The 25,548-nt window shown below is 35.7% G+C and overlaps 1 protein-coding gene across 12 annotated transcripts in view; it reads right to left on the reverse strand.

Annotated features, from left to right (window-relative positions):
- LOC135212740 (SH3 and cysteine-rich domain-containing protein-like) overlaps positions 1 to 25,548 on the reverse strand; it is a 635,516-nt gene that overhangs the window by 72,018 nt on the left and 537,950 nt on the right. For 6 of the 12 annotated variants that reach the window (XM_064246459.1, XM_064246455.1, XM_064246457.1 and 3 more), the window contains 4 exons: positions 23,714 to 23,875; positions 16,940 to 17,038; positions 6,109 to 6,339; positions 3,093 to 3,152 (listed from right to left, as the gene is read on the reverse strand). In XM_064246459.1, the coding sequence (XP_064102529.1) occupies positions 3,093 to 3,152; positions 6,109 to 6,339; positions 16,940 to 17,038; positions 23,714 to 23,875 (552 nt within the window). The remainder of the gene's footprint in view (positions 1 to 3,092; positions 3,153 to 6,108; positions 6,340 to 16,939; positions 17,039 to 23,713; positions 23,876 to 25,548) is intronic. The other 6 variants (XM_064246462.1, XM_064246458.1, XM_064246456.1 and 3 more) reach the window with 2 other exon arrangements.

The raw sequence follows: 25,548 nt of genomic DNA on the forward strand, positions 1-25,548 counted from the left end.
ACCATGCTATGACTCTGACCATGCTAGTACCTTCACTCAGGGCACCAACCAAAACAGAGTCCAAGGAAGATTACTGGTCAGAGGAACACAAGAGTCACCATGCAGACCAAGGACATCAGCAGTAGCAGTCCCTGATCCAGTGCTCCAACTGCTCAAAATCGACCCATTGCTTGATATTAGGCAAAACTCCTACAGTCATATACGAAAAGCTTCCTAATTTCCCAGCAAGCACTACCAAATCAACTATTTTGGCTAAGAAGACCAGGTCTGACAAGAACCCATATGAGGCTGTAAATGTTAATCAACCTATGTCACCACACCCATAGCAGTCAAAAGCCCTGTAACTGCTGTAATGGACCTGGAACATCTTTCAAGTTAAAGAAGCAACAGAAACCATGATGTCAATTATTTTTCAATAGCAGACAGCTGGAGAGACCAATGACCTTTCCTAATCTTTATCCTAGGATATTACCCATGAATCGCTGGATGCTTATATGCTTACTCGTATAAACCAGGAATGGTATCAGCAATAATGTCAGGAAGTATCTTCTTTAATCTGAAACTTCATCCTTTTCATCCTTAATCCCATCTTTCATTTTCTATTTATAGCATCAAACTTATGTAGACTTCTGTGGTTACTTGATGATATTTTTAATGTACGTATAAAGCAAATAATTCTGTTTTACCGAGTCAGGTGAAGGCTAACACATACGAGTGATTTACTTTACACTCCACAAACTTCATACTCATACAAATATCTGTTTCTATTAAAGCCCTGGGTTCTTTGCTGCTAAACTCCTTGATGGATTTTCTCAGTCACAATCAGTAACTGAGGCATTCAGCAGTTCACGCTTCGAAGCCTAAACAGCAATTCAATTCAGGCTATAGAGTGAGAGGATCACAGTGGAACATGAATTTTTTCATAAAGCCCATCACTCAAATAAACTGCTACCCCTCAACTATACATACTCTGATATCATAGCCTCCAATGAAACTTCAAAAAAAAGTGAGGTAGTAATTGGTTGCTATGTATCTGCGAATTCAGGTGGCACTTACATACAACTACTGTGCTTCTGATTTTCTTCTGTCACTTATGAAAAAGGCTGCAGTTTAAGATATTAAAGGACAAGCATGTGGGCCATATAGGAGGTGGGTTTGTGTGAAAAGTTTAATTAATCTTCAAAAAAAAACATTATCAATTTCCTTTAGTATAAGGTACTTTAGTAACTATTCATGAAAAGATTAAATCAGAAATGCTGAAAATAACATTGTATACATGATTCTCTGCACTGCAAAGTTCAATTTCCTTTATTAATTTATGGAACTGATTTCTTGAAAAACAAATCATTATACTAACAAACTAATGCATACTGTATAAGCACATCCAGTAGTAGTATGGTTATTTCAATTCTGCAATAATTTCTGAGTATCAATACATTATCCCCTATAAAAGTAAACATAATTAATGAGGGAATAACAAGCTTTGTTTGCTAATCACCTTTACAATAAACCTTATTATAGCAGTAAAGTCTGAAAATGGTCAATTCTATGCATCATTTAGTTAATACATTAAAAACAGTAAGAAATGTGAAACTGGCATTATATAAGGAAACCTTGGAACCCCCAGGCACAAGAGCACTCATAAACCCTAATGCCACAAGGAACAATTTGCCAGTACTGTATAAGAAAAATGTATCATACAGGTGCATTAAAAGTTCTCCCCGCTGGGAAACATTATTTATCTAAAGCTGTTAAGTCACAGACATACTATTATATTCTCCGAGGCTTGATATAACACCGAGGTGCATCTCACTAGGAGAAATGTATTCATCCAAAGCTGTTCAACTGAGGACATCACAGTTTTGCATAACTTTACATGACATAATTCTCACAGTGTAACATGATGCTTGTTAGACAAAGTAAAGGACCAATGGTTTTAGGGAAAATTGAATTCAGGCAGTTTATCAAGACTACTCTCTAAGTAGCCCTGGAATTAAAAGATAAAAAACACTCCACAGGGCAGGTTACTTTTCTATCAGCTCTGTTCGATGAAATAAAATTTCTTTTTTATAGATAAAATTCAAAATCAAGAAAACTTCATAGCTTTTTGATTGACTTATCAAAAAGTAGGCTCAACTATAACTTCAGAATACTACAGAGTGGAATAGGCAGGTAACTAGCCCTGCTATCATAAACAATGCATAAGTTATAAACAAGTGGATGTTTTAGGGGTAAGCATATTGCAGGATTTGTGAGGATAAAAACTTATAAGACAACATCCCCTGCAAATCTAAATCATTATGCTGGTGAAAATAGTAACAGAGAAAACTCCATATCCAAATTTGAGTAGCACAGAACAAGGATCTGAAAATGGAGTTTTTCTTTCAAAACCTGAAAATTTGTATTACTAAAACAGTTTATTCTGGTACATGAAGAGATAATATATATATATGAAAATCTGACATTATCTATGTATGTCTCCTTAAATAGTACCCCATATTCATAATACATGAAACTAGAGATAGAGTAGATTGCAAATCATATTTAGTCCACCCCAAATATCTGTGGTAAAATACATGACTTTACTGTAAGTTTACTATAAACCAAAGTTCTACATGAAAAAGTTAATTGGAAAAAACCTAGTTTCTCACATAATTCAGCATGGACCAAAGACTCCACTGAACTACAAAAATTGAAAACTTCGGCTCTGCAGGACTGAAAAATATTCAAAATACTTTTCTAAGTTCCACTTCTCTTCTTGCTGTTCCAGTCAAAACTATACCTACAACTGGAACTATGCTTGGTTTAAATCTTGGAAAAAGTGCTAAGGAATTTTGATAAAAACGTTTTGTATTCTGGATGTTGTTAACTAAAAAAAACTTAAAAGGTTCAGTTATAAATAATGAACAAGAAATAAAAAGTATAATCCACAAAGACATGTCAACATACAACTTCTGTAATAAAAAGTAGTTTTGCATTCAATAAGAACCAAACCATATTGAAAGCCCTAATGCCATGCTGGCTACAGGAGGTGAATAAGAGGAATAAAGAGGGAGGAGAAAGAATCAGATGAATAGCCAACGATTACAAACCTATAATTTCCATCGAGTACATTGATTGGCTCATCGTCATCATCGCAAGCCCTCGAGAGCCTCATGGGAGTAAATGGAAGAAAACAGGAATAAACAATAAACAGAGAGAGAGAGAGAGAGATGAGAGAGAGAGAGACGAGAGAGAGAGAGAGAGAGAGAGAGAGAAGAAGGCAGAGGTAAAGACAGAGACAGAGCAAGACAGAGAGAGGTATAAACAAACATCTAGTAGAGATCAAACAATGTAACTAACCCTATTTATTCTATGAACACTAATAACATAATCTGCGGTTAAAACTATCTACTTATTTAACTACAGTACTTTAGCCATCTAAATAATCTACTTTTGCCAACTCTGCTATCTAAAGTCTTAAAATTAACCTACTGAGGTGCATGTTTTGCATGTACAGTATACACAAGTGTATGGTTGTTAAAACAATATGTAAACAATGTACAAGTGTGCATATATATATATATATATATATATATATATATATATATATATATATATATATATATATATATCATATATATATATATGATATATATATATATATATATATATATATATATATATATATATATATATATATATATACACATACATATAGTATATGTACACACACACATTATATATAGATATATATATATATATTATATATCTATAATATGATATTAATAATAATATATTATATACAACACACAACAGGCAGTCTCCCGGGTTACGATGGGGTTCGGGTTTACGACGTTCCGAGGTTAAGGCGCTTCTCAATTATATTCATCAGACATTATTTCCAGGGTTACGACGCCTACAAAATCTCATCTGGCAGATGAAATATGACACCAAAAATGCCAAATAATCAATATTATTTTTTGATGAAAAATGCAATAAGAATGCAGTTTACATAGTTTTCAATCCACCAAAAGCATTAAAAGTAAGGTTTTCTTAGGATTTTTTATAATGTTCCGGCTTACGACGATTTTCGGCTTACGATGCGTCTCAAGAACGGAACCCCTGTCGTAACCCGGGGACTGCCTGTATATATAATTCTGTATATATATATATTTCTGTTATATATATATATATATATATATATATATATATATATATATATATATATATATATATATATATATATATATATATATGTTATAATTTTTTTGCATGTAGCAATAACATACCTTAGATTTACATATAAGGCAAGAAGTAGTTTGGAATGGTACTCTAAAGATATACTAAATGCTGTGTCCTGATTATTTTGAAATGGATATTAAATTTGAAAAAAATTCAAGATTGCAAATAGATTTCCAGATAAAATTTCACTGGGAACTTCATACAAAAACACAACATAAACTTCTATCCAATGTATCAGTAATGCATTTGCTGAATAATCATTTAAATGGTTACTGAATACACAAAGCCTTGCATCCTAAGCCATAAGCCCAAACATTGACAAATTATAGACTGCATCATATACTATGATTTTCTCATCTGCTGTAATTCTTGCAAAATTTTAGCACAGGATATTGACATTAAAATACATTAAAATAGCCAAGTGACCCAGCAAATACATAACTGATTACCTCTTATAAACTGTAACGTGTAGCACGTATCTGGTAATTATTAATGTACTATCTTCTTAACATAAAAAATAATCATCACCTGCCTATCTGAAGGGCGACACGTAATCTTAAGACACTCTGCTTTAAAAATAAAATAAAAATTATATAAATCTAACCTCACTTTGTGCATCACAGCCTTGTAAAGAGGATCGCTATATTCTATTGTTAAATTCAAAGTGCTCATTAGCACAAAAATTCTAAAATAAAAAATAGCTTCATCAAAATACATGTATAAAATGTTACTGTTTTTTTACTGATATTAATGGTAACTTATAACAGAGCACGACAATGATTCACAAGGGTGCAGTAATTATTTTAATGCACCTGTTCAGAAAGTAATGATAATAACCTTACAATTAAGAGTCTAGTCGTTCTGTTATATTCATTAGCAATTTATTAAATCTAAAAAAATACTACCATCTCAAAAAGGAATGAGTCTTATATCAAAAGGTATTAAAATTGAGAGCAATATGATCTTGAAACGACAATATATCGAACAGGCAAATATTTATTCTAAAAATATCAATAACAATTAACAACATACTGTATCCACAGCACTTTGATCTCCATACTGTATTAGACTTTGAACATTAAACAAGACAAAGGTTAAACATTAAGAAGAGAGCAGTAAAGTAACAGGAAACTCGTAACGTGTTGTAACAATAAAGGATTTCATTTATAAGGACAAAATATACTCTTGCAGTTCTCTGTGAAACAGTCTGATTTACCATTGTTGCGTCGAGTGTCTTAAGAAATACATCTATATACGCGATACTTATACAGGACCAAATGCATGTAAAACTCTTCTGATGTGATGGTCACATCACCTTACTAGCTGCAGTCCCACTGACAGACTGATAATTATTCATCCTTTGTAGGCTTTAACAAGCCAATATTGCTATACCTACGTTACTGTTTCAATTTACCAACTCTTAAAAAGATCCTGGCATCAGGATATATTTTCAAACCTTACTTACAACAAAAATATTTCTCAACAATGTGTGCCATTCTCTATTTGCTAAATACTCAACAAGTCGCTAGACAAAAAAGTAAAACTTAAGTGAAAATCGTGAATTATGAACACTACTATATCACAGGTAAAAATGATAACCTGAGGCCTAAAAGTGGCTACAGTTGCTAAAAAGGTAAAGGAGATCTTCAAGACAAATTAATATATCTGACATGAATATACGTCAACAGGTATTTATACCAATGAGCAAGTTTAAGAATATAAAGGCCAAGAGAAAAAGGATAAAAAATGTCACTTCTTTCACAGCTAAAACTCTACAGAATCTGGTTTTCAAGCAGAGAATATTGCAATGTGATCCCCAGGACTGAGGGCGAAGACAGAGAGAGAGACAGAGAGAGAGAAGAGAAGTGTTAGTAGGGTTAGTACCTGAACAGGAGGCCACGGGAGCAGGGTTGACAGTGAGGGTTGTGCCGGTGTTAGTGGGTCTCGGGTGGCGCCGGTGGAGGGAGGTAGCGCTGCCGGAACCAGAGGACGCCCCTGACCCTCCCACTTCACGACCTAAATCACGCTCCATAGACCCGTGGGTACTGCGACGCCCACCCAGGTCACCTGCCTGTTTCAGCACCTGGTAAATCAGGTCCACCTCCTCACTCTTGTCTATAACAACAACAATAAGGAGCAAACGTTAGTGAACACTTTGTCTTATAGGTACACTAGCCATGCAATGCAATCCAAAAACATTTTTTGTCTCCTCACAAACAAACTGCATATTGAAAGTCTAGAAGCCATCAAATAACTATACTGTAAATTGTGTTTACAACAGGCAACCACATTTTTCAGTACAATTAATATCAAAGCCAACAGTGCTGATTTAGTCTACATACCATGACAAAACAGATGATATAATTAATTTTAAAAGTTATGATTATCCTATGGGGGAAATAGCTGTGTATGTATGTATGTATGTATGTATGTATGTATGTATGTGTGTATGTAAATATATGTGTATATATATATATATATATATATATATATATATATATATATATATATATATATAATATATATAATATATATATATATACTATATATAATATTATATATATATATATATATATATATATATAATATATATATATATATATATATATATATATATATATATATATATATATATATATATATATATATATATATATGTATATATATATGTATATATATATTTAATATATATATATATAATATATATATATCATATATATATATATATATACATTTTATAATTATAAATATGCTTGCATACTATGATAAAATCATATGCCATCACAATTTTACCTAGATTATCTTCCTAAGATGTTATTAACAATGGCAAAATGAATATATATGCAGTAGATCATTTAAAGGTTTAGCAGCATGAGAGAGAGAGAGAGAAAGAAACAATGGTATAATCATAAATAAAACATTCTCTTCGATTTTCTACCTTTTGATGGAGTGTCCTATAATTATAAATAAACATACCAGTAAAATTGTATACAGACAGATTTTCATCCTAATGTAGTATTTTAAGTACAATAGTAAATGCAACAAGCGACTATAAAGAACTCTCCTTACAATACTAAAGGATGTGAATATCAAATCCTGTGTGAGACCTGTGGTACCTTTTATATTGGTCAAACTTGAAAATAATTGGAAAACAGAATAGAGCAGCATAAAGAAATTTATAAGATATTCTCATAGACTGGGAGATAGCTCAATTTATTCAAGTGAAAAGAGGAATAAATATAAGTGGCTTTGCAATACTGGCTCAGCAGCCTATTTGAAAAAAAATGAACTGCCTGATAGCATGTACTTGCCATGAGAACCATTGGGGGAGGGGTTTCCAAATTTCATGGTTATTCATGTTTCGATAGGAATGGGAAAAAGAGCAGAATTTTCTTTATCGATCAGTTGCTTGGGGTACACATCACTAATAATGACAGAAGTTAAAGAGACCCTAGTCACAAGGGTTTTAGGGTTAATTTCAATTGAAAAGAGGAATGAATAAAAGTCTCCAAACTGAAGCTTGGATACTGTAGTGTTGAAAAACGCAAATGAGAAATTTTCAATCGATAAACTTGGGGTTACTACAGAAAGCCTTACGTGCTCCACTCTATGGCCGATATATTCATTTACATTTCATGAGGAATGACTGAAATAAAATTCCTTTTTCACAGTTGATATGAATTGAATCTACAACCAGTACACGTTTATACTTGCTATAAACAATAGACAGAAGGATTTTTGGTGGTCAGGTAACAAGTTAATTCCAGTGAATTGTGGAATAAATACAAATATTTTACACTTGAGGATCAGGCACTGCATTATTAAAAAACACATATAAAAGATAGTTTACTTTTGATAGTTTGCTGGAACTGAAGAGCCCAAGTGCAATTTTCCCAATGTCTTGTTTTTTTATCTTTGAATTTAATCAAGTAAAAAATGAACACACAAGTTCCATTTTTCCCAAAAAGAAACCAACAATCGTCATCTAGATAAAAGAGACACAACTATAGTGTGCTATAACACATTCTTAAAAAATTTTTCAATCAAAACAATCTATGAATTAGAACAAAGTCAAAATTAATATGACAGGTAGTCCCTGGTTATTGGCGGGTGTTCTGTTCCCGGGGGTGTGCTGCTCATAAGCGAAAAGCGCCAATAACCGAAACTCTGTGGTTTATGGCGTCATAATGGCGCTGAACCGTAACTGCCATAAATTACCGATTTTATGGCACTAGACAAGCCCAATAAAACCGGATCGCTGATAACCAGGGACTGGTCCAACGAAACTATTATTTAATCCTCATAATCATCCCGACTGCAACTTTCACTGTCTCTAGTCCATGGGTGTCGGATTCTAAAGTATCAAATTTAATGTTACTACATTTATCTTCCTCACTTTCATCCTTAACACTCTCAATATCAGTATCTGCTTCATATGCGCACCAAGTAGCTTATGTCCAGTGGCGCTCTAATTGTTTACACTTCCCATTTAGCAAGCAGTCAAACTAGTTGGAAGTGTATTTCCTTCAAACCAGAATCTTACTATAATGGGCATAATGTCTGTCCGTCGGTCTCTCATTCAATCACGGCCAAACAGCTGGTCCGACTGGACATGGGTTATAGTGGGGACTCCTAAGATGATTTATAATGGGGTTTCATCCTTCCTCCTCCCCCCTCCGAAGGGGGTGGGGGTGAGAAGGGATTCCCTGAAATGGAGCTGGTTCTGCCCGTGCAACAAGGCTGGTTATGCCTGTAGACTTAGTTACTTTATGAATTTTCATACATAATTTCTGTATATATTATTATGTTTGCTAGTAATAAGAATCGCCCATCATTATTAACCCATCCTATTTGAACGGGTGGATACCACCGGTCGGATCACTTGGAACAGCTCATTTCCAGGGAATTGAAATGTAATTTGCTTGCTTTATATGATGCTCAAAGGTTTTTTTTTTTTTTACACGGAGGTACTGATGCACAGTTGATTTTTCTAACCTTTTCAGATATTTTTCCACCAGAGGTCATTTTAATGAGCTTTGATATTTGGCTTCATCTATGTTATTCAAGTGTTTGAAGCCGAAGATTCTGCAGATGAATGAAAAAAATGACAAATCTTTAATCTATTTGTATTTTTCATAGCTAACAAACCTGAAATCTTAACAAGAGGACAATCTTCTTGCACCAGCTGGAAACCAGTTAAAACAATCAAAGATTGTAAAGCAAGGAATCTGTGGCATCTGGCAACTCATGTGTATACTAGGTGGAAGCTGGTCATCGACCAAGCATGGTATCTTGTGACGCATTAGTCTTTCTTTGACTGCTTTGGAGGGTAGACACTTTTGCTGTCCTTCCAACACAGTGCAGAGACTACTGAGTGTAGCAATGGCACCTAGATCCTTCTCCATTTTAAAAATGGCAAAGCCTTTCCCTATTGATAATAAGCTGACGTGAAATCACAGCCTCTTAAAGTGTGGAATGGAATCAAGGCTTCAAAGAGACCAGGATGATTTGACTCAAGTATTTTGGCCATGCCTTATGCATCTATGGAACGAACTAGACATTACCTAAAGTTTTTGTAGAATGAAATATTACAAGAGTATCTGCTTCTTCATAATTTGCCTGATGATCTTCTGGTTCTTCAATTTTCAACATTCTTATTGAATTTACCCACAGCTTAACACACTTCTGAGCTGTGTGTCTACTACTTATTTTTGTTTTTGCAGTTTGGAACTGCTTATTTAGTAGATCACGTTCAAGTCACCATTTTTCTGTCTTTAGTAATTTTAGTTGATGGTTGCATGTAGTGATCAAGTAGCAGATGTACATTAGGTTCTTTTCCACCACAAGCCTTAACAACCACATTCCTAACTATAGTGCCATATGAAGAACTGTTGTGATGTGGTTAAACTTCGTGTAACAGAAGTCCCCCATCAACAAGAAGAGTTACATGTAATACTGGTGGCTTGCTATGGTTAACATCTAGGGTCTTTTCGATAATTCTGGTAAGATTGGCTTTTTCGATTTTTGTTGGTGTGCCATCTGCATGGGCCAATGAAAGTGGAACTTCATTTATTGGGAAATTCAGGATGTTTTGAAGATAAAAATTTTTTTCCATTGCCAGCAAGTGACTAAATGCATCTCAGACACCTTCAACAGCTATTATGGCCTTTTTCTCCTTGGTGGTTTTTGGTCTTAAGATTTTCACCAGCACAATTCTGCACCTTGATTTGCTTGATACTTTTCAGCATTCTTACATTGCTTTCTCTACAATTCTTAAATTTTGTTAGATTCCAGGTAAATATTTTTTTTTCTTTGTAATCTCCAACTGGTTATTTGGCCCTTTCTTTCTAACACACGTTTTGGCACATCTACAAAACCATTTTTATGTGTTCCTCCCTCTCCTTCCCATTAATACAACTGAAAAATACATATGTTTTACCGAAGTATTGTCATCAAATCTTCCCACATGTCCAACACATCTCAAAATACTCAGATCCATCTTTTCACTAACACTAAACTTTTTATTCTTACCATATGTATCTCACACTCCTCCCCAAGTCATTTCTTCTTATGCAACAAATACTTCCTAAACAATTCAGGTCAGCAGTTTATACCTTTCACCTCAAATTCACATGCCACATCCAGACTTCATCGTGGCTTGATCGGCAATATTATATTCTTGTAAACCCCTAAGCAGACAAAATAGAAAAGCCCCAGGACCATTTGGAATAAAACTCAACATTTCCTAGGACATGATGGAATACCATGATGAATGACATTATAAAAGCAGCCCGTGAGATCATCCATGAGCTCTATTCAGTAAACTATATGAAAACCTGAGAAAGGAATGGGAAATGAGCCTTATAATAATGGTATAGTAAGAAATATGGAACACACTGCAAAGTCAAACTTATCGAGGAATGACAACTTCAGTATACGTACTATGAAAAAACTGGAAACGGTGCTGGATGACAGGCTATGCTATGAAAAACTGGAAATGGTGCTGGATGACAGGCTATACTATGAAAAAACTGGAAACGGTGCTGGATGACAGGCTATACTATGTAAAAACTGGAAACGGTGCTGGATGACAGGCTATACTATGAAAAACCTGGAAACGGTGCTGGATGACAGGCTAAACTATGAAAAAACTGGAAACGGTGCTGGATGACAGGCTATACTATGAAAAAACTGGAAATGGTGCTGGATGACAGGCTACACTATGAAAAAACTGGAAATGGTGCTGGATGACCGGCCAAGAATATAATTAAAATCAACACTAGTTAGATATGAAGATATTATATAGTATATTTGTAGCTTGACAAGACATCTGACTAACAAGCCAAACAGTAAGTATCAAATAGTAGACTCAATAAACTAGTGATATTAGCACTCTACCACAATAGTAGACCTGGAGTGAAGGCATTGGCAGGTGTTTCAGAAAAATCTGAGATAAACATTGATGTACATCATATGACCAGCCCTGAACTCTTTACTATTTATCAAAGAAAGGGAAGGACCTACAAGGGAGTGCAGGAAATGGGGCTCTGGGAGCTGCTGCATGCAGAGGGCCTGTTTTCTGGAGAATCTGAGGAAGAAGTGGTAGAAATGTTTAAATGGCACAAGAGTGGGATGAAGTATGGAAACTGGAAAGAATATATGGAAACATTACAATCAAAACAGTCATGTTGCTATTATGGGAGAGGTACTGTGTACTAAATGTAATATATGGTGTCACAAGAGTTGCTCTGGCCTACAAAATATAGATGGTACCAGAATATGGGAAAGAGTGAGGGAATTGAGAATACTGCTGTAATAGACAACAGGTTTTTGAAGATGTAGGTCATTTCTGTTACCCTGAGAAAGCACTGGGTGGTGAAGTAGAAGCCTTCATAGCAGTAAGAAGGAGATTAGATACAGCATGGATAAAATAAGTGACAGATAACTAGATAACTAATCATTAAAAATGTCCCATTAGTAAAGATACCACAGACTTATGATGGGTATATAAAGCCTGGCCTACTCTATGCAGCTGAAATATGGTCATTAACAACAAAAATAGGAATTTGATAAGGCATGACAAAGGATGTTAAGGTTGTTCATGGCTGGGATATGGTGGAAATATCTTATTGCAAGTGATGAATTCCTGAAGAGATACGATATCAACAAGATGGAAATAAGAACGAAATTTCAAAGACTGATATGGTTCGGACATGCCATAAGAGGTAATGAGGAACAGTTGGTCTAAAAAGTACTAGATATGAAATTAGCAGGACAAGACATGAGAAAAAACTCAATAACTCACGGAAAAAGGGTTAAATGAAGAAAGAACAGACAGGAGTTAAGGCAAAAAGAGCCCAGGAAAGAAAATATCAGAACTTATTTTACCTCTGACCTGATAAAGAGAAGAGCTGAGGTAAAAAATGTTCCTGAAGATGCTTGTCACTAGAAACATCATGGATGCAAGTTCAAACTGATTGATGGCAGAAATTTATTCTCTCATTTCATTATCAATTAAAACAAGCCCGTGTTTATATATACAAATATATAAACACATTCTTACTTCTCATAGTGCTGCCCCAGAGGGTTTGTTCTGGATGACCTATGTAAGAAATAATTCAATATACTGTAATGCCTTACATAATAAATTGGATAACTGACAATATTATAGGTTCTGATACTACTAAATATACGTTATTGGTGACAGTTGAAAAATCACTACAGACATGTTTGATGGTAAGTGTTGTTCTGCACTTTGGTACTGGATTGTATGAGCAATTCATTAAATAACCACGGGGTAAGTGTCACCAATTCTACGAAGGGTTAGTGCTTATTGTTTCAAAGTGGCATTCTTTTTGGAATGAACACCACCAGTCTACAGATGGTTAATTTGTTTTAATTTGTGACTGATAGATCACAATGCCTACCATTTACTAGAGTTGATGGATTTCAAAGATAGTAAAAACAGTAACAGCAAAATCTGATCTAGTTACAGGGATGGCAGCCTTGGTTGCTTTATTGGCTCTCTCATTTCCTTTGATGTCTTCATGCACAAGGACCCACAAATTTTAATAGTTGCAATAGCTCAGTGTTTCTTACACTTTCTTGTGCAGCAGACCCCTTTTATTAAAATTACTCGTGTAGCGGACTCCTTATTACGACAATCTCCCTCTTGGGCTTAAAAGTGTTTTCAGGGTGTAAAATATAGTACTAAAATTGCTACTGAATTATCAATTAATGGCTTATCTTCAACATAAATGTTTACATTTTACCTAAAATAACTATCACAACATTATTAATTTTGCAATTTTGCACACAAATTTTATTGAACTTAACAGCAATGCTTCCTCCTCACATTATCCTGAGGACCCCTTGGAACATTCCACGGACTCCTGGGGGTCCGCGGAATACACTTTAAGAAACACTGCATTAGCTTCATATAACTTGCTAAAACCCAAGGATTTCTAGTCCTAATGGGCTTCTTACCCCAATTCTCGAGTCAGTAAAAACTACACATTTCTGTTGTTGTGTGTGTTGAATAACAGGAATTGTTGACCATACTGCCAACAGTTCTGCTCTAAAAATAGATGCATTATGCAAGTTTGCACAACGTCCTGCACCAGAGGAACACTTAGATCCATCTGTATTGATTCATACTGTGGGAAATTACTTCATGAAGGTTCTAATGTACGTTGGTCATGATATTCAAGGGTCCATGCTTAATTTTTGCATATATGGACAAGTGTGAAAGACACGTATTCTCTGCATAATCCAAGAAGAGGAAATTCTTGTGCTTGACGGTGGACATGTCTACATCTACTGACTCAGGCATCTATAGTTCTTAATGGGACTGGCAGTAAAGGAAATCTAATCAAAATGTCCCTGAATAAGCAGCTGTAGTAGATGAGCCCCTTCCCTCATCTTTATTGAACACGCTATGGTTACCACATTGCGATGAAGAGCGTTGCGCCACTTCTGGCTTGTGCAGATTTGTTTGGGGGAGCTCTTGAATGCTCTATTGCAGATTTTGGTTTCTTGGTTGAGAATAAGATCTGAACTTTATAATAGTGAGTCTGATACTGGGACGTCCATAGTTTAGGATAGATAGCATAGTTATTATAGTAACATCAGGTTAATCTCTAAGCTCCCCAAGTTGAATGTGATAGTTTTCTGTTTAGATTTTATACACTTTCGATCTTGTCTTTACTGTATGCAGTATGTGCTATCCAGTTCAAGTGTGCATGCAGATATGTGACATGATCTGACTTCTGTATTTGTCCTAGTTTTTTAATTCTCTTGTGCAAAATTTGCCCTGCTACTTTATTTTTGCTATGGTTGGTGATGAAACAGATGAAGCAGCCTCTTCCCTCCCAGGAGGGTCATTAAATCCTGGGGAAGAGGGGCTACATTACACAAAACCTCATCCTGAGTAACTCCCGATACTTCCAATGACGAATTGACGGATGAAAAGGAAGGAGACAGAGGAACAAATGCACCAGGGAGAGCGTCCATTATAACATAATCACACACACACAACTGAAAACACAAAGAATCAAGGCAAACAAAGCAGTCACACACAGACGCAACTGAAAACACAAAGAATCATGGGCGAACAAAGCAGTCACACACACAACTGAAAACACAAAGAATCAAGGGCAAACAAAGCAGTCACACACAGACGCAACTGAAAACACAAAGAATCATGGGCAAACAAAGCAGTCACACACAGACACAACTGAAAACACAAAGAATCATAGGCAAACAAAGCAACCGGCTTGGAAGAAGAGCAAAGGCTCTTTCCAAGGAGGTCAAAGAAAGCCAAACGCATCACGAGGTGCTTGCTTGGTCGATGACCAACCTTCACCTCGTATAAGCATGAGTTGCCAGATCTCACAGATTCCTTGCTGTACAATCTTTGGTTGTTTTAACCAGTTACCAGCTGGCAAGAGAAGATTTATTCTATTGTTAAGACCTCAGGTTTGTTAGCTATGAAAAATACAAATCGATTAAAAATTTTTCATATTTCTTCTTCTGCAAGGTGTTTATGTATGCCTATGTCCTCAATGTTTCTGGAATCTAATGTTCTTGCTCAGTCAATCTATTGTCCATCTTTTGGTGAGAGTAGTTCCTTACCTTGTGTCATGCCTAGTACTATCTTTAATACTTACAATATGTGTTTCTTTACCTACCATAATTTTCTGACAGATTTTTAGTAGTAGTAGTTTCAACAATGAAAATAGACTGCAGTTTCAGCAATACATTCATTCCCTTTAATTTGGCCAAAAACCATATCCAATGATGGATCTCACCTTTTTTCAGTATTAGAAATCCTGGCTAATATGTATTCCCTAAATATGCATTAAACTGTTTTACTCCTGTTTTGGTGCCCTTTTGTATGGTTCAAGAGTTACGTAGCAGTTTGTGGATTTAATATTATATTTAGGATTACTATAATTACTCTCACTACTACAGGTGGGAGGATTAAACAATTAAATGGGAAAAAATGAAACCCCTCACACTCATTAAAGAATACTAATGTTATTAAGAACAATAACTGCCTGAAAAATTTGAGAAAATACATGAAAAACATAAAGATCACAGTCCCAAAAGGTGCTGTTATCAAATTTGGAAAATAGATTGTGAAGTTTACTGAAATGACCAGAAATGCACAAAACAGAATGAACAGCATACTGCTCATTTGGGTCCCCTTTTGTCTACTGTAGTACTGTTTCTGTATAGCCTATATGTATTGTATTGTAATAATGAATTAACTATGTTCTGAAAAAAGTTTTTTTGAAACCTTGCAGAAATCCTACACATAAGCCTGCGTAAGACATGAAAAAATGCCACCTTAGATGTAAGTCACAGTAGCACTTACTAATACATACCTGGAAAAAAGCAAGTCATGTTACCAAGGCAATACTATATTGTATATGATGTGTGAACATGAACACTAATAACATGCCTTGCTACTGAGTTTTGCTAAAATTTCCTAAATCACAGAACAAATCATATCTGGACTTAGTTATGCTTAAGGATGATCATCAAGCTATATGTTCATTTCAGATGCAGGTATAAAGTTAAATCATCTGTTCCAGTATGTTAGTACAAAACTTCATTATGAATTAAAAACCACCAAACCAATATCAAGATAAGTTTCCTTTCTAACACAGTACTTAACATGCAAGGTAAATGCGCCTTTTCTGAAAGTACTACACCAACACGTATGAGTATCATCCAATACTACTACTACTACTACATCCAGGGGAAGGAAACATGCATTAAAGAAACACCCGAGCGAGAAATGTCAATCACCAAATGCAAGAAATACTCCTACGAGTTATCTCAACACTGGGAAACACCTGAATTACCTGTATCTATGCCTGTCACTGGGTTTATCTTCATTAATTCTATGGATTATCACAACACTGCCAATGCAATAAATACAATATAAAAAAAAAACCTTACCAAAATAAAGACACGGGAAACATCGGTGCTGTACAAACATCTATAAAACTACTGAACACTGGCATTACTCAAAAATTAATATTAGGGTCACATTTATGAGAATTGTACGGGGATCCACTATAAAAATCTTGTTACTTGGTGTGGATTAGGCTCGAGTGATACATGTTACTACGTGCGAATACTTTTGAATACATGTACATGTTTTACAGCCTTCTTTGACCAATTAAAGCGACCCGACTGTAACTACCTATTTGGATTTCTGTAGTCGCACTGGGAGCAGGGAGCTCAGCACCTCGCCTAGTAGGCTGACTGGCGATTAGAGAGCTGAAGCTGATATTCGGCGTCGCTGTAAGAAATGGGAACACATTACACTTCTACATGTAAACCTCACAATCTTTGTGTGTTGGCCAGTCTGAAAGTGCAACTGCCACCATATGGGTTCATTTCTATGTATAAATTGTAGGTACAGCCGAGGTAAGCCATGCAAAATCCTTGCATTTAAAAAAATCATTGTCCCGCATGACAGAACAAGTGGCTTAGAATCAGATTAATTACTTTCATGCTTATTCTATTTTTTCTGATTTAAGAATACTATTTCTGAGTAAAAAACAGAGAGAGAAGAGTACAAAGGTAATAATTAAAGTGGCAATACCTTTCCTCTAATCAAACAGTAAAGGCACAATATTTAAAAAAGCTCAGTGGTAAAACTCTCTTTAAAACTCATATAAAGCTAATTTTCAAGCTGTGGTAGATCTGGTGCCTTCATTTACTCCCAAGTTACCTTAAATATAGCACAATCTATATTCTATGTTTGATACGAATAAAATGAAATGTAAGACAATTTCTTTTCCTATGATAAAATCACTATGTATGTAAACAAACGGGCCTGATAATACATTTATCAACACAAAAATCCTAAATTTACGTCAACACAGACTTATCTCAGATAATAAGGTATGAGAATGAAGATTTGAAAACATGACACACGACCAGATTGACAAATTTTCTTAAAACAGAGATTATGGTTGAGAATATCAATCACTCTTTAATTCATACAAATTGATTGACTTCATCCTAGAAATGTGCATATTCTAGGCACGCTAAATAACTTCACAGATCAGTCAATGAGTATTTCTTTGAGGCTGAAAAAGATCATTAATTTTAAACAAAACAATAACCTTATCACCAAATGGAACTTAAATCTAATTGTATAATTACACAAAATGAAGCCACCAGATACTGATGCTTATAGTAATAGTATGAATAGAACAGCATTCACCAAGCTGAAAACAAAATGCTCATTAAGTAAAATACAAAGTTTTTTGTTCTTATAACTGAAAATAAGGTATAAGCAATGGTAGTGCAGGTCTTGACCAATGGGGTCATTGGCAAATCTGTATTGAACTGTTTCATAGAAGTGATGGGTGCTGTCACCACAGGGAATCTGCTTAATTTAGTAGGATGTTTGTAAATGTTTAGATCAATGGGTTACTAACAAAAAGTGCAGAGCATTACTTTTAAAATGAGATAATTCACAGGGTCTCAGCTTTCAGAATACAGTATTACAGTATTCACACAAACTGTTTATCGTTATCTAAGCCAATCCACAGTGTTTAAATATAAGACCTGCATAAATTCATAAAACAGCTGAATAACTTAGCGAACGTCAACTAATGAGCTGCTGGATCACCACAGATGGTTAGGGAACCCTTACCAAACAATGTTTTATCAAGTCTTCCAACTGTAATATGTCTTATTCTGACCTCTTATCATTTCATTACGATTCACATTCCATGAGATATAGGAGCTAGAAATCTATCAATCAAATTGCTTTCTCTTTTTGAATCTCTTCACAATCAAGATAATGTTGTAATTCCTTCTTTCCAACAAGATCTCAGGGAGGTGCATTCATGTTTATCATATTCTATCCAGGTATTCCAGTCCATATTCTCCCGTTTTGACCTGCCAGTCACATTCAGGTATGTAAAGGGTTAAATACAATTGACAAATAAGGGCTTTTCATAAAGTGCTGTAGCCCTGGATAAGCTACTATAACTCCTCTGCTGAAATACTGTCATGATCAAACAAGTTTTGATTTCCATGACTTCATCACTTCTTTCACATATTCTGATTTGATGAAGACATGAAAGTGGTAATGTCTTTATAAAAAAATTTAAATTATTCCTATCCGAACCCTACGTTTCATATGAACTAAGAGTGGTAGGGAACAGCCTTACCCTCTCCTGGATAGTTCATTTTTTCAAAAAGCAATATTAACTTTCACATCTGTATAATTAGTTAGATGTTTTAATGGCCTGGTATTCAAAGACCAGAGAGTTAAGTAAAGTATATGTAACGACTTTTAATCTGAAACAAAATCCCTTTCAAAAATCAGCAACTGGGCCATTGTAACAGTACAAATTTTTTTTCTTGACTTTACTTCTAAAGTTTAGTACACCTTAGTTTTACGAGACCACTGAGCTGATTAACAGCTCTCCCAGGGGTGGCCCGAAGGATTAGATATTTTTATGTGGCTAGGAACCAATTGGTTACTTAGCAAAGTGGACCTACAGCTTATTGTGGGATCTGAACCACACCGAGAAACAAATTTTTATCACCAGAAATAAATTCCTCTGGTTTCGCATTGGCAGAGCGGGGAATCGAGCCTGAACCCTGAGATGAGTAGTCGAGCAAGTAACAGACTCGTCCAATGAGGAACTTGACTTTACTTATAAACTAGCTGACAAATTTTCTCTCTTTTTTTATAGAATAAACTTTGAGCATCTACAAGTTAATATTTTTGTTAAGGAACATCATACTTCATGGATATCAAATTCCATTTACTAATGAATGCAACAAGCAATTTCAACCCAAAAATCTGAAAGACAGCTTTTCCTTATTAGTTTACAAGATGGGTAAAAAGGACCCCAAAGCTTCAAATATCTGAGGGTTGTCTAGATCTTTCTTAATGGTGTCTCAAAATTTCTGTCAGAAATTTCACCAACAACTAAATAAATGCCTAGACTACTAACTTGGTGGGTGTTCTGTATTCTGCCTGACACAATTTTATATATACTTGGTAAAATCTGATAATCAACCTGTATGAAAAAAATAAAATCTGTGCAAGTTTGAAAGTAATAAGTAAGTACTACCCTCCTGAGTACAGGTGAAGTGAGAATACATTTTCATTTACCTCCTAAGTACAGGCAAAGGGAGAATAAATTTTCATTTACTTTATATATTTATTGTGGCTGGGTTGTTGTATGATTTACGCATTATTGGCTTGTTAAATTAAGAGTTGCCTTTATTTTGCATATTTTTCAGCCTCTGTTAAGAATTAATCCAATTTCCATTACTATTCCTTTTGGGAAAAATTTGTTCAGTACTTGGGCACTTCAACATGCTTGTACAATACACAAGTACTTTCAGCACTATAAAAAGTAGAAAACACCACAACAGTCTTGCTCCTGTATAGGTATTATTATTATTATTATTATTTTTTTTTTTTTTTTTTTTTTTTGGCTCTCTCACAGTCCTCCAATTCGACTGGGTGGTATTTATAGTGTGGGGTTCCGGGTTGCATCCTGCCTCCTTAGGAGTCCATCACTTTTCTTACTATGTGTTCCGTTTCTAGGATCACACTCTTCTGCATGAGGCCCGGAGCTACTTCAGCCTTTAGTTTTTCTAGATTCCTATTCAAGGATCTTGGGATCGTGCCTAATGCTCCTATGATTATGGGTACGATTTCCACTGGCATATCCCATATCCCTCTTATTTCTATTTTCAGATCTTGATACTTATCCATTTTTTCCCTCTCTTTCTCTTCAACTCTGGTGTCCCATGGTATTGCGACATCAATGAGTGATACTTTCTTCTTGACTTTGTCAATCAACGTCACGTCTGGTCTGTTTGCACGTATCACCCTATCCGTCCTGATACCATAGTCCCAGAGGATCTTTGCGTGATCGTTTTCTATCACTCCCTCAGGTTGGTGCTCGTACCACTTATTACTGCAAGGTAGCTGATGTTTCTTGCACAGGCTCCAGTGGAGGGCTTTTGCCACTGAATCATGCCTCTTTTTGTACTGGTTCTGTGCAAGTGCTGGGCATTCGCTTGCTATGTGGTTTATGGTTTCATTTTTCGTATTGCACTTCCTACATATTGGAGAGATGTTATTTCCGTCAATCGTTCTTTGAACATATCTGGTTCTTATGGCCTGATCATTCCTTCAGTTTCCTTCTTTAGCTCTCCCCTCTGTAGCCATTGCCATGTGTCATCGCTGGCTAGTTCTTTAGTCTGTCTCATGTATTGTCCGTGCATTGGTTTGTTGTGCCAGTCCTCTGTTCTGTCTGTCATTCTCCTGTCTTTGTATATTTCTGGGTCTTCGTCTAATTTTATTAGTCCTTCTTCCCATGCATTCTTTAGCCACTCGTCTTCACTGGTTTTCAGATATTGCCCCAGTGCTCTGTTCTCAATGTTGACGCAGTCCTCTATACTTAGTAGTCCTCTCCCTCCTTCCTTTTGTGTTATGTATAGTCTGTCCGTATTTGCTCTTGGGTGTAGTGCTTTGTGTATTGTCATATGTTTCCTGGTTTTGTGATCTATGCTGTGGAGTTCTGCCTTCGTCCATTCCACTATTCCTGCGCTGTATCTGATTACTGGCACTGCCCATATGTTTATGGCTTTTATCATATTTCCGGCGTTGAGTTTTGACTTGAGTATCGCCTTGAGTCTCTGCATATATTCTTTCCTGATCGTGTCCTTCATCTCTTGGTGTTTTATATCCCCTCCTTCCATTATTCCCAGGTATTTGTATCCTGTCTCATCTATGTGTTTGATGCTGCTCCCATCTGGTAGCTTTATCCCTTCAGTTCTCGTTACTTTGCCTTTTTGTATGTTGACTAAGGCGCATTTTTCTATTCCAAACTCCATCCTGATGTCCCCAGATACAATCCTTACAGTCTGGATTAGGGTATCTATTTCCTTGATGCTCTTACCATACAGCTTGATGTCGTCCATGAACATCATTTTTATATTATGAGCATCATTTCATATTATTATTATTATTATTATTATTATTATTGAAAGAAATAACTGGGGACTCCCTGCCATTCAAGGCTTATGTCCTAGTTTGCCATGTTGATGCAAATAGTTAACAAGACAAAAGAAATTTTCCTCATTTCTGGCCTCCAGAGACAGAGCAAGAATAACCAAAAGTTGCCTGATGCTTTGCGATGCATATTAAAGCAAAGGCCAGACTGAAGTAAACTCTCGTTTCATTTCTCGCGACGAAACTAAATCCAAACCTTGTCATTTGAAGACTCGGGACAAGGTGAAACCTATATAACTTGATGGATGGGACTGACATCTTATTTTTATGTGGTGAAAAGAGAAGGAAGTTGACTGTGATAGTAACAATGGCTATGGCGCATAAAGGCCCTTTCCAGAACAACAGTTCCAGAAGACTGGTTCTACACATGGCCTTGTGGCGGCCTGAGTAGCATTGGTTGACATCTGTAGGTGACTTTGAGCTTGAAGGTCTCCACATGTGAAGATTTAGAACAAAGTTCTTTTGGTAAAATCTAAGAAATGTGGCTGTCACAAAAGTTTCTTCCAACTGGGTAGAATTCGATGAGCATCTCTCAAGAGCGTAATTAGGTCTAGACACACTTCCTGATAAGGCCACAGAGGCGCTACTAGGGAATGGTGAGGTTTACCTGGTTTTGAACCTCGCCCAAAACATGCTCCATAAGGACTGTGGCTAAACACCCATGTCTTGCCCTAATTTTCCTTACACATATTCTTTCCTCCACCTTTATTCATATCATGCTTATTCCAATTTTTTCTTACCTTCACACACCAGTATATCTGTCTGTTTACCAATTTAGGCAAGTAAACTTGTCCACAAGACACTATACACTCTAAGGGAGGCGAATTCCTCTACCTTTCTATTCAACTCCAGTTCTAATCTCCATAACCAGATGCATTTATAACCAGTCTGGATGCTCTCAAGTGATTTCGTTTTTCGACATTTGGCTAGCGTGCCAAGTGTCAATCTGTGCAAAGAAAACTGAATATTTGATTTCCAACTCACTTAACAAAAAGAGCTGTTTTCGTCTTATGTAAAAAAATATTCCGAATTAATCTACTTCTTACCAAGTTTATTTTATGTTAGATATAACAAATGAATTATTCTATTAAATTTAGCCAAATCTATTGTGGTTTAAAACTTGTATATTACACAGCTCTGGAGCTGAACTAAATCCTCTGAAACATTCAGAAATGTTTCAAGAGAGAAATCTAAGTGACAAACGACATATCTTTCGTACATTTTCGACGAAAATGATAGAACTGATAATGATACAAATACTTTGTTTAGAACGATATATCAAGGATTTGGTCCCATTATCTCTGTGGCTTATTGTTGAAAGGGCTGTGAATATTTGCAGCCTTCTTTTGCTCTGAAAGATTTAAACTTACGACAATGCATCCCAAGAAATCATTTGATTTCAGAAGAATCTTTAACATCTTTTAACTATGTCCAAGATGTTACAATATTCTGTCAATTTTTTTCGTCTTTCATCCTTATTACATTAGTACTTCACGTGGGATTCATAGCCTGCAGAAGCAAGCCTACTTGGGAAAACGAAGCAGGCCAAGACTTCAAAAGGAAATGTTGTTGCCTTGATATAAAAGTAATGTGCAACCTTTTCCAGTTAAAAATAAAGATCATAATACTGTACTCTTTTGCCTGAAGAAACTTTTAGTCCCCTGCCGTCCATCTTTAAAAGGAAGAACAACAGAAATGTTTAAGTAGTTGTATGTTTCTTTCAGCTTTTAGATTTGTGCATCACAAAACCATGCAATCTGAGTGTAGTAGATGAAGACCTTACCGAGATGTAGGTCGGGAGTCTTAGTAATAGTATGCCACCTAGCGGACTACGACCAGCTGTTTCTTACCCTGATTGTTCCTGTGGGATACGACAATGAAATTCAGAAGGGTTTAAAACGAGATACGTACTGTCATCGTCTCCTGCTTCCATCTGCTTTGCCTCAATTTCCGAGGTGGATCTCTGTCGCCTGAGCAATCTGGACTTGGGCTGACACTTGGCCACTTGATCTTGACAAGCAGCGTGGACGTTGATCTTGCACATGCGACACTTCAGACCCTGACGCGAATGACCTGGAAAAGAAAAACACTCAGATGAATTTCAAATGGCAATGGCCAAAACAGAGAATAACAAACATTCAAAATGGAAATGGAATTTCACTACAGGAGTATATGAAAACGTGTATGATATTTCTTACGAGGGAAATTCATGAATTTCCTTAATATAACGAACTTAAAAATGGAAGAAATCGAAATTCTGACGTTCAGTGAGACATAGTAGAAATATGAGCTTGTACTAAATTTCAATATAATGAGTAGTATATAAAAATGACCAATTTCCTATATGAAGTAGAACTGCCTTAATTAATTAGCGAGACAAGCTGAAGCTGCATGGATGCAGGCATCTGGTAGCAAGTGCCATCGGGCTCCATGTAGACAAAATCTGAAGGAAAACTCTGTGCTCTTTCTCTCTTTAAAGCAAGACATTCATCTTGCAGAAGAAACACCTTTCAGAAAAACACTAAATGTCTTACAACTGGGGAGATTTGAATACGAAAGGAAGACAATGAGATTCATGAATGACAAACATAATGAGATTCCTAATACAATGTAATTTTACTTTTAAAAATTCTCTGACAAATGTATTCATAAATTAACAGTTTTATTTGTATTTGTTTGTTTGTATGGTGTTTTTACGTTGCATGGAACCAGTGGTTATTCAGCAACGGGACCAACGGCTTTACGTGACTTCCGAACCACGTCGAGAGTGAACTTCTATCACCAGAAATGCACATCTCTCGCACCTCAACGGAATGCCCGAGAATCGAATTCGCTGCCACCAAGGTGGCAGGCCAAGACCATACCGATCACGCCACTGAGGCGCCTATAAATTGAAAGTGCAATGTATGATAACAATACAACTATTTAAATATTCCATCTCAAGGGATTATGATCTTAACAGTTGAGAAAAACAACCATATTTGAACAAAGAGATGACAAAAGGTTGTATTTTCATCAACATTGAAAAATATACCGCAAAAAACTCCATAAAATTAAAATTGCTCATTTTTAAAAGAATTTCCTTCCATATCTAGGAAGGACTTCCCTTCCTCCTTATTTTCAACTGCTCTATATAAGGAGACTAATAATAATGAACCCTTTCGTTAGCACTCTGCCATACTTTCCTCATTCTTTATAATCTACGCATTTCCTCTTTCTTCACAAAGATACTTCAATCTTGACCTCACGATTTCATTCGATGTTTTGTTTCATGAAACCCTGCAAATATCTCTTTAATACTTCCTACATTTCGGGTAACAACCAAAACATGGTGGAAAGTTTGCTCATTGGGGAATTCAAAAGTCACGGAGAGGTAAGAGATGGAGTTGTTTATACACTTGAACACAGAAAAAATACAAATAAAACTGTTAGTAAAACACAGTATATCCAGACAGTAGCCATTGACTGAAAAGTCACCAAACGGCAGTGGTCGTTAAAGTTTCAATACAAGCTCATTTGGACCCAACGTTCCGACCATTTTTCAAAGATCTTGTCTCCACAACAGAATCACAAGACAAAGACCCAGAATAATTCTCTTTATTAGTTCCCGTTGGCTCGACGTCACAGTCAGGGTATTGAGGATAATTCTCTCTCGTATTTCCCCCTTTAAGTTTTCTTTAAAAAGAAAACTATTGTTGGTTCTCTATAAAAGGAAACTATTGACTGTTTGTTTGTTTGCATGGTGC

This window comes from Macrobrachium nipponense, chromosome 41 (genome assembly GCF_015104395.2).
Source record: "Macrobrachium nipponense isolate FS-2020 chromosome 41, ASM1510439v2, whole genome shotgun sequence".
Classification (NCBI taxonomy): Eukaryota; Metazoa; Arthropoda; class Malacostraca; order Decapoda; family Palaemonidae; genus Macrobrachium; species Macrobrachium nipponense.